The 12,653-nt window shown below is 48.1% G+C and overlaps 6 protein-coding genes across 6 annotated transcripts; 2 read left to right on the top strand and 4 right to left on the bottom strand.

Moving 5' to 3' along the window:
- Nucleotides 1-176: 176 nt before the first annotated feature.
- LCP9604111_2803 (DIM1 family thioredoxin-like protein) lies at nt 177-778 on the bottom strand (the record flags this gene model as incomplete). Its single annotated transcript, XM_039070321.1, has 4 exons — nt 177-202; nt 263-505; nt 563-610; nt 664-778. The coding sequence occupies 4 exons, from the start codon at nt 776-778 to the stop codon at nt 177-179; spliced, it is 432 nt and encodes a 143-aa protein (XP_038931555.1).
- Nucleotides 779-2,054: 1,276 nt separating this feature from the next.
- Nucleotides 2,055-2,700, top strand: LCP9604111_2802 (60S ribosomal protein eL22; the record flags this gene model as incomplete). The annotated part of the gene is made up of 3 exons (XM_039070320.1): nt 2,055-2,069; nt 2,261-2,493; nt 2,574-2,700. 3 exons carry the CDS (start codon nt 2,055-2,057, stop codon nt 2,698-2,700), a joined length of 375 nt encoding a protein of 124 aa, XP_038931554.1.
- Nucleotides 2,701-3,048: 348 nt separating this feature from the next.
- Nucleotides 3,049-4,917, bottom strand: rex3 (putative RNA exonuclease Rex3; the record flags this gene model as incomplete). The annotated part of the gene is made up of 1 exon (XM_039070319.1): nt 3,049-4,917. The coding sequence occupies one exon, from the start codon at nt 4,915-4,917 to the stop codon at nt 3,049-3,051; it is 1,869 nt and encodes a 622-aa protein (XP_038931553.1).
- A 677-nt stretch (nt 4,918-5,594) lies between these two features.
- LCP9604111_2800 (lipase ROG1 family protein) lies at nt 5,595-7,013 on the top strand (the record flags this gene model as incomplete). The annotated part of the gene is made up of 2 exons (XM_039070318.1): nt 5,595-5,641; nt 5,705-7,013. 2 exons carry the CDS (start codon nt 5,595-5,597, stop codon nt 7,011-7,013), a joined length of 1,356 nt encoding a protein of 451 aa, XP_038931552.1.
- Nucleotides 7,014-7,789: 776 nt separating this feature from the next.
- Nucleotides 7,790-9,161, bottom strand: LCP9604111_2799 (phosphatidyl synthase; the record flags this gene model as incomplete). Its single annotated transcript, XM_039070315.1, has 2 exons — nt 7,790-8,735; nt 8,857-9,161. The coding sequence occupies 2 exons, from the start codon at nt 9,159-9,161 to the stop codon at nt 7,790-7,792; spliced, it is 1,251 nt and encodes a 416-aa protein (XP_038931551.1).
- A 1,696-nt stretch (nt 9,162-10,857) lies between these two features.
- On the bottom strand, nt 10,858-12,528 carry LCP9604111_2798 (uncharacterized protein; the record flags this gene model as incomplete). Its single annotated transcript, XM_039070314.1, has 2 exons — nt 10,858-11,849; nt 11,904-12,528. 2 exons carry the CDS (start codon nt 12,526-12,528, stop codon nt 10,858-10,860), a joined length of 1,617 nt encoding a protein of 538 aa, XP_038931550.1.
- Nucleotides 12,529-12,653: the final 125 nt, after the last annotated feature.

The raw sequence follows: 12,653 nt of genomic DNA, 5'->3' as shown, positions 1-12,653 counted from the left end.
CAAAACGATTGCAAAAGAGACTCCTCCGCAGAAACAAAAAAGAACGCCAGAACCATGACCATATTTGCATATTTTATTGTTGCCAGATCAAGTCTAGTGTTCGTCGTAGATGTCGTAAGGAAGCGATACATACACTGGCCGGTGCCAGGGTAATCACGCAGCGATGGAGGCAATGCTTAGTATCGGTATCTGGTCGAGTAATCTGCGAAAAGTCAGTTGTTAGCGAAAGGTGTTTCTATTCTAGGATGGATATTGAATGTACCTTTGGGGCTGACCACCAGACCACGGCCCTTCTTGGCGCCCTTGTATATCGTCTCGATGATGTCGATCAACTCCTGCTTGTCCTCCAGCACCCAGTTCAACTTGTTGTTATTTCCTGTGCCGAAATCGCACATCATGTGCTTGTTGCGGTAAAAGAACATGATCGTCATCCGGTCATAAAGCTCGTACATTTGGTTGAAGTCCGAGACTTGGTCAAGGTCGCATAGGTAAATGACAGCGAAGTCTGGGGTAGGCTGGTTAGATCCTTTCGGTTTACTGTTGGGGTATCTCGGTCACTCACTCTTTACCCGCTCGGCGATTTTGTAGAGGAGCTCATCTTGGCGGATACCTGGGAGAATGGATTAGCCAGGGACGGTGGCAATGTACGTAGATAGCACTCACAGTCGGGATCATGATCTCGCCCGAATCGGATCACCACCAGGCGTTCTTCCTCAGAGAGTATAGCCTGGTCCACATGCCAGGCTGTTTGCAGGTGAGGGAGGACAATTGAACCCATAACGATGGCTGGTTTTGTGTCGATAAGAGTTCGCGCGATGGGAGAAATGAAAGGCTTATCGATTGGGCCCCGCGATCGAAGCTATTGTGTCATGTGACCACTTTGGCTGTTCTGGACAATGTTGTATAACTGGGGTGTTGCCTAGACTGTTCTGTTTATTTCTCAGTGCGCTATGTTAGAAATATCACGGTGATTATTCTAAGGTTAGGCTGTGTATGACCTCATCCAGGCGCCTCACCTAGGCATCTTGGGCTAAGTACTACACTGTAGGACGCATTCTATGAACTACAACATATATCACAGCTGGAGATATACAAGGTAACGCCTTGTCTAGACTGTTTAGTCTGTTGTGCAGTTGGTGTAGATGTGCATGGGTCTAATCCACGCGCCTCGGTATCCGATTAGGCAAGTACAGTGTAGGACGCCTTCTACCGATGACAGCTAACAGTTAGCGTCTATTCAACTAAGAGAAAAACAAGAGCATCGCAGTTTGAGATATTTCAATACCCCAGGGTCTACTCCGTAGTAGCCGATCAATCTAAAAGTCAAAGAAGCCAATGATGCCGAAGGCAGCTGGCCGAGAAAGTCTCCTAGGTTGATTCTTTCTGGTTGTATTTTCTGATACTAATTTAAGAGACAAATTTTACAAGATAAGAGCCCAATCTATGACTTCTTCTCCAAGTGCCCGGACTAGCCGAGCAGTTGATGAAAAAGAGTTCGTGTCGATCGGGGGTAGTGTAAGCCCAATGACACTGTGCAACGAGGCATGCGCAAGCACAGGGGCCAAGTCGCGGGATCCAAAAATAGGAATAATCAAAGTGTTTCCTGGACGGAAACTTTCAGAGATTAAACTGAAAAGAACAGATACTACACTTGATCTAAGCCAATAGGCAAAGAGAGCTGAAGAAGAAAGAAAAGAAGAGGAACATCTGGGGGCAGGGACACCTTCTTATACACAAATCGATGTGGGTCTATCACCAGCGAAATTAAGCGATCCAATCGGGGATAATGATCCCGAGACTCCGGGGATGTACCTGCTCAGGCTAAGCGATAGTTATGCTGACTCACCCAGCTGACTCATTGATCCTTGCCCTACCCTATATCCCAATTGAGCCTAGCGCAACACACCTCTGGCCGTGAATTTTTGCTAACCAACATTGGCTCCACCGCGAAATTTAGGAAGTTGTCTTGACCACTCTCTCGCCGGCGCAGGATATTCACCTCTTTGCGACCTTTCCCAATCCCCCAAAATTCATCTCCCCCCAATCCATTAACAATGGCTCCCGCTGCTGTACGTTGAAGTCCAAATCGCTTTGCTGTTCCCCCCACCGGAGTCTCTGCGGGCTCGTCTTCGACAACACTGTGAAACTCGGTATTGAAAAATCTATCGAGTCTCCCATGTTGTCGCAACCGAATCTGCGAGACTACCACCGGGGATCGACATTATGGAGCAGTAGGCTAATTTGATTCCATGTGGTATAGGCTCGTGGTCGCAAGGCCCAGAAGGTTACCCAGAAGTTCGTTATCAACGCTTCCCAGCCTGCTAGCGACAAGATCTTCGATGTCTCTGCCTTCGAGAAGTTCCTCCACGACCGCATCAAGGTCGAGGGCCGCGTCGGCAACCTCGGTGAAAACGTCGTGATCTCCCAGATTGGCGAGGGCAGAATCGAGGTTGTTGCCCACATCCCCTTCTCCGGCCGCTACCTGAAGTACCTGTGAGTTTATCTATTTCCCGGGATGCCTCCCGATAGGTTGGACTATAATTTTGCTGACCATTTCCTTTTCTTCAATTCAGCACCAAGAAGTACCTCAAGAAGCAGCAGCTCCGTGACTGGCTCCGTGTCGTCTCCACCTCCAAGGGTGTCTACGAGCTCCGCTTCTACAACGTCGTCAACGACGAGGCTGAGGATGATGAGGAATAAGCGTGTCGCTCCTGTCATGTATTGTTTCTTTATCCCGTTCATCGATCGGTTCTAGTCTGTGTGTCGCGCTTGGAACGTCTGTATGGATTGAAAGCGAGAGCCATGGGGGGGATAAGATTGGTCTATGAGGCCACGAATAAAACTAAAAAAGTTTATACCCTCATTCTCTTCCTAACATAACGCGCATGATCATGTAGATTGTCCTTGTGGTATCTTGTACAAGACAGTAAAAAATAAAAAACCAACAAAATACGTGAATTGAGGACGAGAAAGAGAAATACATATCCAAGATCACCTGCTGGGCTTTCTCTTCTGAACCGTTGTCCATGAAGATGTCAAGGCTGATCCTTAGCCATCCGGACAGACCAACTTGCCCCCCTCGATTTTTTGTCCCTTCTTCTTCAGCTCTTTCCATTTCTCGCCCACCTTCACTCTCACGAGATCGCCCGTAGCAACTGAATCTTCCTTTGAGTCGTGCCCATTGTCTCCGACCTGAATGTCGCGGCCAAGGTGCCTTTGAACAAGGGCCTTGAGACTTATCCGAATGGGGAGACCCTTGGGGTGGGGGTACAAGAGGACGGTGTCAATCACCGTAGGGTGAATGATACGGCAAGCGTTGAGGTCGTTGTCGATTGCATGACCAATAAGAGGTGTCTCGGGCTGGAGGAGCTTCAGAAGTAGATTGCGCGCCTCTGCGGGTGACTGAACAAGTTGCAAGGGTGGGTGGATTTTATTTTTCTCGTCTCCTAAGGATGAATGTATGTTGGACATCGGAGTACCATATGGACTTGCGGAAGCATAGTGTTGTGGTGTGACACCGGAAAAGCGAGTGTTGAGATCTAATACTTCGCCCATAGGCCGAACCAGCACATCAAGAAGATCATCGCCTTTAGGCCAGCTGACTGCAGTGAGACGAATCAGTTCGAGACCTAATGTCGTGTAGCCCATCTCGCAATCAATAGAGACCGGCTCAAGTGGTCCTTTTTCCGGCTGAGGCGGGGTTGTCTGAAATTGGAGGACGGATGCAAGTCGCTTGGTCTCCGAGACTTTGAACACATGTGTTTTGGCTCTGGTACACCCGGTAGACGTTCCCAGTGCTTCGCTGCAGCAGGGAAAGTAGGGCTGGGAGGGACCGGTGACATGGTCTGTTTTCTTGCGCTGAGGGTAAACAGGCCGTCCTGGATGATAGTCACAGTAGCCACCGCTGGCCAGGGTACCATCTTCACGACGACCCGGAAATACCTGAAATCGTTGACCGCATCTATCACATTTCTCCCAGCCCTTGGACTCATCAACGCCTCTCTTGGCAGTTTCTATATCTGCATCCGTGGGCTGCTTTGTGACATATCCATGTTCTTCAAGACCAGTGAGGGGTGTGACTAGCTGGGATACAACTGCAATTTCTTCTGCGGGGGTCAGGCCTGTGTTGATGGGTCTGGGAATCGCTCGCGGCTTTTGAACGGGGTTTATCTTATAGTATCGCGCGTTCAGATGGGACATCACCTCTTTGGCCCATTCGTCGATACCCATCTTTGTAACTCTCACGATTCGAAGTTTGACAACATTGCCGTAAACGCTTGGACTGTCCCTCGCAAATTTCTCTTCCTCGTCAAGGGCCATTGTGATGAGTTCGTCGGGGGTTAGGACAAAACATCTATTCGAGCTATGCTTGTCTTTTCGTAGCTTCTCATTGAGAGCAGTCATGGCAGAGTGCAACTTCTGGAGAATGGCAGTCCGACTGCCATGAGTTGCCGGTGCATGGGCAAGCATGCGAGGATTCAAAGATTCTTTTGGGGCTTTGCGAGGGGGAAGTTCAGATGAAGATCCAGCAGATGAGGTATTAGTGCGCTTCACAGGCTCGTTCCCCAAAGGCTTTGGTGTGCCATGGTTTGAGGTAGGCTGGGCGGTTTCTTGAGCTCCTGGGGTGTCTTGTGTATTTTGATTTTGCTCGGAGGCGACTGATTTCGATGAGCGGCGTCCCATTTCGAGCGATGATTCTTTCAAGCTGTGAGATGGAATGAGGGACCCCAGCAACTGTGAGTTTTCCACTTTGGCCCGTTTAGAAGGAGGGCCATCGTCACCTGACACTGATATCTTCGAACGCCGAGCCTCAGCTGGGGTTGGGTTATTATCATGAGAGAATATGCATTTCAAAAGAGTGCAATCCTTGCCTCGCGGGCATGGAATTGCCCCAAAAAGGCCGAGCGGCGTGAACATGATGAATGGTCACCAGATGAGAAGATAGGTTAAGATGTAGAAATCCAGGTCTCGAATGCAAGAGCTAGTAGGCCGATCACAATTTTTAGAAGTACCTAACGAATATGTATAGCTATCGCTGCCCAGCGATCCTTTTGTGTTTGTTTTGTGCACTGAATAGACCGAAACGATAAGCTATTGCAGGTAGTTAATGGGATCGCATTATTCAGCACTTGCTTAGCTAAAGTGCATTATATCAAACATAGCAACCGGGAGATTTGAAGGTATTGAGAGGTCAGATTGATATCACTTGAGGACAACGTTGGAGCTGTTCAGCGAAGTGGTAAGTCAAGGATGCAAAGAAGACAAACACTCACATAATGCCTGATATTTCAGGCAGAAACGAGTGGCATCCAGTTCATCTTTATTTCCTGTTGACTCAAGGTTTGTCTCGATGCTAGAGAGTATAATTCTCATTTCAATTGAGCCTAAAACTCCTACAACAATGAGCACACAGATCTATGTTGTACTTGAGGACTTCGCCGGCCATCGAAGTCCCTTATCGCCGATAGCTCCAGGCTGACACGGATGCGGCCTTCGGGTGAATAGACATCCGGTTGTTGAATACCAGGCTCCTTTTCTTCCTTTTGCCTCTGGAATCAGTTCCATTCTCAAAGACGGAATCAAGGAATGAAACAATGGCAGGTACTTCCAAAGCCGACCATCTCTGTGTCTTAGTTCACGGGTACGCTGTATTCTCCTTCTCAATGACGTACTGACGAGCCGCTAACGCAAATCTCCCCAATAGACTTTGGGGAAACCCTTCGCACCTTGATTACATCGCATCCGCTCTAAGAGACAGATATGGCGGCGAAAACCTCTACATCCTCTGCCCAAAAACAAATAGCGGCAACTATACCTACGACGGAATCGAGTTGGGCGGAGAACGAATAGTGCACGAGGTCGAGGAGACTCTTGAATCTCTAGCCAAGAAGGGACAAAAGATCACGAAAATCAGTGTGGTTGGATACTCGCTTGGTGGTCTGCTCGCGCGCTATGCGATCGGCCTGCTCAATGCACGGGGTTGGCTGGATAAGCTGGAACCTATGAATTTCACGACCTTTGCCACACCACACGTTGGAGTGAGAGCTCCACTGAAAGGATACAAGGATCAGATTTTCAATGTTTTAGGGCCGAGGACGATCTCGGCATCTGGCCGCCAAATGTGGCTGGTCGATTCCTTCCGGGATACCGGGCGGCCGCTTCTCTCTGTTTTGGCTGATCCCGAGAGCATCTTCATAACTGGATTGAAGAAGTTCCGGCACCGCAGTGTCTATGCGAATATCGTCAATGATCGCTCAGTTCTCTTCTATACATCTGGTCTCTCTAAAGTGGACCCATTCCGGGATCTGGAAGACGTGAATATCAACTACGTCAAGGGTTATGAAGATGTCATTATCGATCCTGACATGCATGTGCTTCCACCGGTGGAAAGAAACCCCGAAACCGCAGCAGCGCGATTCTGGAAGAAGATAAAATCGTTGACTCTTTGGGTACCTCTGTCACTCTTGATCATTGTTCTCTCGCCTCTGGCTTGTACACTCTTCCTGGTAAATGCCGGGATCCAGACGTTTCGCAGTTCAAAGCGAATTCGTATGCATGAAATTGGCGAAAACGGCGAGCGCTTTGGAAGATACAGAGTACCGGTTTTGGTCCAAGATGTTCAGCATGTCGTGGAGCAGGCCTTTGATAACGTCAATGCTATACAAGAACCCGCTTACCTGTCCAACAGCGATACTGAGGTGTCTGATGCGGCGCCTGAGAAGCCCGCTAGATCGTCTGTCTCGAAGTCCGCGCAAAGCGATGACACTGAGTCTGCGTCGGCTAGACGTTCATCAACGACGGAGGTTTCGGTGCATTGTCCTCAGCTTGCATTGACTCCCGAACAATTTGGCATCATTGATTCCCTCAACGCCGTGGGAATTCGGAAATATCCCGTCCACATACAGAAGCACCACCACAGCCACGCAGCTATCATCGTCCGGGTTGAGAAGGATGGGTTCCGAGAGGGTAAGATTGTGATGAAGCATTGGCTAGACAATGAGTTCGCGTTGTAATTTTAATTAGACATATAGCCGCCCTCGAGCGTTAGAGCATGCATGTATTTATAGTCTCGACATTTCATCAACTGATTATCGAATATTACTTTATATAACTATAGATTCATCCTAGCAATATTCAAAATTATGCTCAATTCCCGAAGAGACACCCGGCCAATTCCCTTTTGCCGACTTATTTTACGGATAACAACAACCCAAGCAAGCTCGTCCTCGCAATATAAGTACCACCACAGGGATTGTGATCGAGCCCAGCTATACTCGCAATCCTGGTACTACCCTCTTCAGCACTATCCCGTGGTCAATATCCGTAGTGCGGCATCAGCAAGGTACACTGTCCCTATTCTGGGGACCTAGGTTGGCATGTTAGTGATGGTATATCGGGTTAAAGCTGGAAAGTTAGTACCCTTATAGGTAGTTACCTACTGCTACCCTCCTGGATATATGTACTTACTTTTCAGTGAGGAATTATGTTTTGTCTGTTTAGTTTTCAGATCATTCATTTGGAAAGTTTCTTTATCATTGATCGTTCTGGAATCCATTTCAGGCTTCCGGTAGTACTATGTAGGGAAAACATCTAACCCATGTTGTAATTTATCTGCAAAAAGAACCGTGCCATGAATTGCGACACAATGCAGAAGTTCAAGAGAACAAGGAACAAGGAATCATATCAGAACAGGTCGGGGAAAAAACGGAGGAATGGACTAGATTGAGACCACGAAACCGGTTGTCGAGAAAACGCAGTCATGAGTGAAAGAAGATCACATCATACCGACTTATTTGGGAGGTGCTTCGCTGATGTCATAGTCGAGCTCGGAAACAGTTATTCCTTTGGAAGTCTTTCGATGCTCGCGCTCGATAGCAAACTTGACGGCATCAAAAACATTATCGCATATCTTTCTGGGTGGATAGCGTGGGACAGCACCATCCTGGTAGACTCCAGTCTTAACCAGAATGGAGAACCAGTCATTTTCCGTAGTCTCGTTAAATTCATTTGTGCCACGGATGTCGGATTCCGGAGTATCGCCAATGAAGTACACGGTAGACGGAGACTTGTCGATGCCACACGAGTCCTTTCGCCACTTTTGCAAAAGCCGGGTGGCAAATCCATAGGTTCCGAGCTGCGGCTTACCGAAAGCAGTAGTGTTGAGGTCTTTGCCTGTGATAGCCGCGTAAACAGCCTCGAGGGAAGCGCGCAGCGCTCCCATCCCAAGACGTGAATGTTCATGCGATGTTGACCAAACCACATCGGTGTGCGAGAAGAAGACAGGTGGGCCTTCAGTGAAGATCTCCGACCGTTTATTCAACCAGCCGTCTTTGCTCATGAGGCAGTCCAAAATGATTTGCTGGTCACCAGCCCAGTCGCGACTATCTGCAAAGACGAAGATCGCTTCGATGCGGACCTTGTCTAAATCGAGCAGCCGGGAATTTTGGTGCTCCTCATCCGTCAGCGTTCGGAATGGCGTAGTATCGTGTCTCGTCTTAATGATATCTCCGGGTGTGATGACATCCTTGAATCCATATCCTTCAGCCACGACCCGGCATTTTTCACCCTCGCCACCAACCACCAGGACGGTGTTGTATCGCTCTGCCATTTCGCGCATGGGCGTGTGGCCACAGATAAACTGGCCAGGGTCGACTTCCAGGTCGAGTTGTTTGCTGAGGTCCAGGCATCGCTCTTTCTCTGTCTTCCCGCCGCCGTTGGTCAAGAAAATATAAGGACTATAATGTTGCCGTTAGATTCAAATTCCTTTTCCGTCTTTTCTTTTTTTGCTCGCAACTGTTTCCCCTCGCCCTGTCCTGGGTGAGGAACCATGGAAATAACACCAGGGCAAATACTTACACTTTGACTCCGTAGGGGTTTTCGCCGTTGATATACTTCATAGCATCAACGGCTTCGGGAATAGGCTCGCCGCCCTTGATCAGAACGCCATCGATATCGAAGGCTAGGGCGAAATCATCGCTAGTAACCTTAGGAGGGTTCGTCATAGGGGTGTTGATTGGAGATTCCTCAGATGATACTTGATCCTGCTTGGCCATATTTGAGTTGAAGATATTGTCAGGAGTGAAAATCATCGAATGCTTAAAGACGACGTTAGGCCCATGGAGATCGGTCACCCTTTGAGTTCCTGATCTATCTGTGGCCATGGAAGATGAAGGGTGTGGGGCGGCGGGTACAATGACGCTGGCGCTGCCTTGTGATGAAGCGTTATAATTACTTCGCGTCAAATCTCTTACAAATGGGTGCCAGCTATTGAGCTAGCTATTCCGATATGTGCGCTGGGTATGCGCTTGAGGTGTAGGTTGCAGGATACAAGCAGATAGAGTTGTATGTTACTGTATAGAGTAGTGGGGGGGGAGGCCAAGGGTCATTAATATAGCCCAAGGCCCTAAAGAAAGAGGTTTTACATCATCGACCCTTTTACCCCAAAAAAATGGGGCGTTCAGGTTCAGACCTTGTTCTGCAGGTTTTTCTGGGCTAAAACAAAACCGGAAAAAAAGTGATTATCGATCCAAAACGGCAGGCTACGAGTCGGGTCGATGACGCTGATTTGGTAAGAAAAGAAGCGCAACTTCGGATTTACCAAGTGCGCGGGTTGAGGGCAGTGGAGGATTGACAGGTGTCGCAAATCAGGACCAATCACGAGGGTAGGATTTGACAAGATCAGCCCGCTTCAAGCCTTTTTGCTTGCTTTACACCTGGTCGCTGCTGCATATCCTTAGGAAGCGCCTCTTGCATTCTTCGGATGTATCGCGTATTTTGAATTTGACACAAAGGCCCCGCGGCTGCACCCACAGGACATATCAGGCCATTGACGTCATGAAACTGGGTCCCAGGAACGGAAATAAAAACCAGCAAATTAACACCCATGGATCTACGACTTATACCGTATGAAGTTCTTAGTGAGGAGTAGGGCCTAGACTGGGTATGTTGGCGCCGCCACATGCTGGCCGATACTACTGTACCTCGGACCAACATTTAGCATTTGGGCTAAGGAATGCAAGCCATAGCCAAAGGTCACGGTTTGGATAAAGATGAAATGTATTTCTGAACGCACATAAAATATAGGAAGAAGTTGGCGCCAAGAGCAGTCCGAGTCTTACTATTTTGAATGTTCGGCGCAATGAACACTTTGATGCCCTAAACTCGGTCTAATGAACTCGTGATATGCGGGATACCTGCCAGACTGAGTCAGAGCGCCAATACATGCATATCTGAGCTAATAATGAGAAAGGAAACCATGGGTTGTATTGTGTCTGTCACTAAGAGAGAGAGAAGAAGGAAGATCAAACAAGGTGGGGAGCAAGTCCTATTAACCTAAAAGCAGAAACAGTCTCAACAACTAATTATAGCACCATACGGACTGCAAGCTTTCGAGTCTCTTCAGCTGATGGAGGATTCAGCCGTGGTCAAGGGATGTAGGGTGCAACCGGGAGTATTCTATAGCGCCATATGCGGCTGTCAACAACAGCTCCATGTAGGTAGTCTGTGCGGTTAAGGAGAGGAAGGGTCACGATCACCTATACAAGCAAGTCTTGTTGGGTTAGGATGAGTCCGGACCTAGGTTAGAAGACCTTAATAAGCCAAGTCGAAAACCTATGTTTCCTGACGAATGTTTGGTTGCCTAGGTGTGAGAAATATCAAGATGTATCTGCTGGAACAAGATCACGATCGATGGAATCCGGGGAAGAACTCTACCGGCTTGTCCACTGAGTTGCTTTACTTTTATGTTCCATTGTATAGAAGAATGTTACGCTGGAATTTAATATGGATATTTCCGTGAGGCATATCACAATCGAATCATGAGATGCATCGGACCGGTAATTATATTATGTAAAGTCCTCAGGCCGAGATGTCAGATCCAGACTCCTCCGCAAGGTCATCCATAATAGCGTCAAGGTCCATTTCATGATCAATATCGGCCCAGTCGTCAAAGAATACATCTTCCTCTCCATATTCGTTCTCCTCCCACGGAAGTGCCAGTGGTTTGCTCGGATGGTAGAACATGCGATGGTAGAAGGGCAGACATTCGCAAGAACACACGTCGTATTTGGGCATATCAAGAGGATAAGGAACGGAGACCATTGACATCTCCACGTTTAGTTCCGCGAACTTGCTTTTCCAGGTGTTGCCCTCCTGACATATCTCGGTGACGGGGGGGTTGAATTTGGATTCATTGATTGATGGGAGATGCTCTATGATTTCCGGTACCTCGCAGGTAAAGCGACGCAGCTTTGGAAGTTTTCCGTCCTTCACCATCTCGTAAATAACCGACGGGAGCCAGGCCTTCACTTCATCGTATCTTATCGTAAGACTTTCGAGGTTTGGCGGTAGAATATCATCTAATGGATCCAGTTCTATGCATTCCCTCCCTGCAAGTGTGGCGAGGGTTGTTGTGAGATGCTTGAGGTGGACTAGTTCACCGAAGTCTGTCTCCTCATCACCTCCCCAGTAAAGATCGTAATCTATGTATTCCAGGGAACTGTCGTGTATGAGGGCCGATTGAATGTAACAATACGGTTCTCCGTCGGGGTCTATCAATTCATGTGATCTAGGTCCTCTGAAAGTAAATCGCTTCAAGGCTGTTAGGTATTCCAGTGCTGTTTGGAGGTCAAATGGATTTATAACGCAGTTCAGAAGAGTCAGTTCCTCTAGGGGCGATGTAGATGATGCTGGAGGTGCAAGGTCGGCTTGGGACAATCGGAAAGTAGCGCCAGTGATACAGAGCTTTCGTAAACCTGGATGACAGAAAAGTGCTTCATTGAAAATCGGTAAACATCTGCCGTTCATCTTAGGATTGTGCTCATTATGATCATAGTCGCTTCCGATGTGACCTGGTAACATTAGATTTTTTTTATTCAGTAGAGATAGTCAATTACAAGACTCACAAACACGCAAAGCGGGCAGCCCCGATGGGGTTTGAAGAGAAGCGTGCCAGAACAAGGTTTCAGCCGCTCGCTCGTAAGTAATCTCGTGATCTGGAGGACTGAACGACGATTCTTCTGAAGGCCCATACCCCAACTCTCGATACTCTTTCACGCTTCCTGATCCAGAGGCAATCTTTTTCACCCATTGTAACAGCGCGTCATCTCTGGCATGGGTACTGGCCCACCGAGTAGAATCAAAGGGCCTGGGATTCCTTCTCAAACTCAAGTTCTCTAGATTCGGCAAAGTCACAGCCATCTTGTAGAACTTGAGATGACGGTAGGACCAGACTTCTGACCCAGCATCCTGCTTGTGTCGAATCTGACGAATGAGTGGTGCTAACTCTGGACGCTTCTCTATCGTGAGAGCAAGACGAGCACCACTTTCAGAATTGAACAGGCGTACGCATTTGTAGAGCTGAGGGTCAATTCTGGAATAAAGTGCGGGGCATGTTTGAGCAAGTCGGCTCAGATGTTGGGCGGATTCTTCATCTTGTAGGTATTCAATGATGATATCCCACAGCTCCAGAGGAAAGACGGGTAGTAATGTAGATCTCTGGGCGAACGTTCGTTCCGTTGGAGTGGCCATTGAGGATGAATCAATAGGACTAATGATATATTGAATTCCGTATACACTTCGGAAGATGATGAGAAAGATGTGGAGTCCACGGGTGATGGGTTTTCTACTCTTTTTTGGCGGGACCCAGCTTCTTA

This window comes from Penicillium roqueforti (assembly GCF_015533775.1).
Source record: "Penicillium roqueforti strain LCP96 04111 chromosome Unknown scaffold_03, whole genome shotgun sequence".
NCBI lineage: Eukaryota > Fungi > Ascomycota > Eurotiomycetes > Eurotiales > Aspergillaceae > Penicillium > Penicillium roqueforti.
Note: the sequence above shows the minus strand (reverse complement) of the source record. Positions and strands in the feature narration are given on the sequence as shown.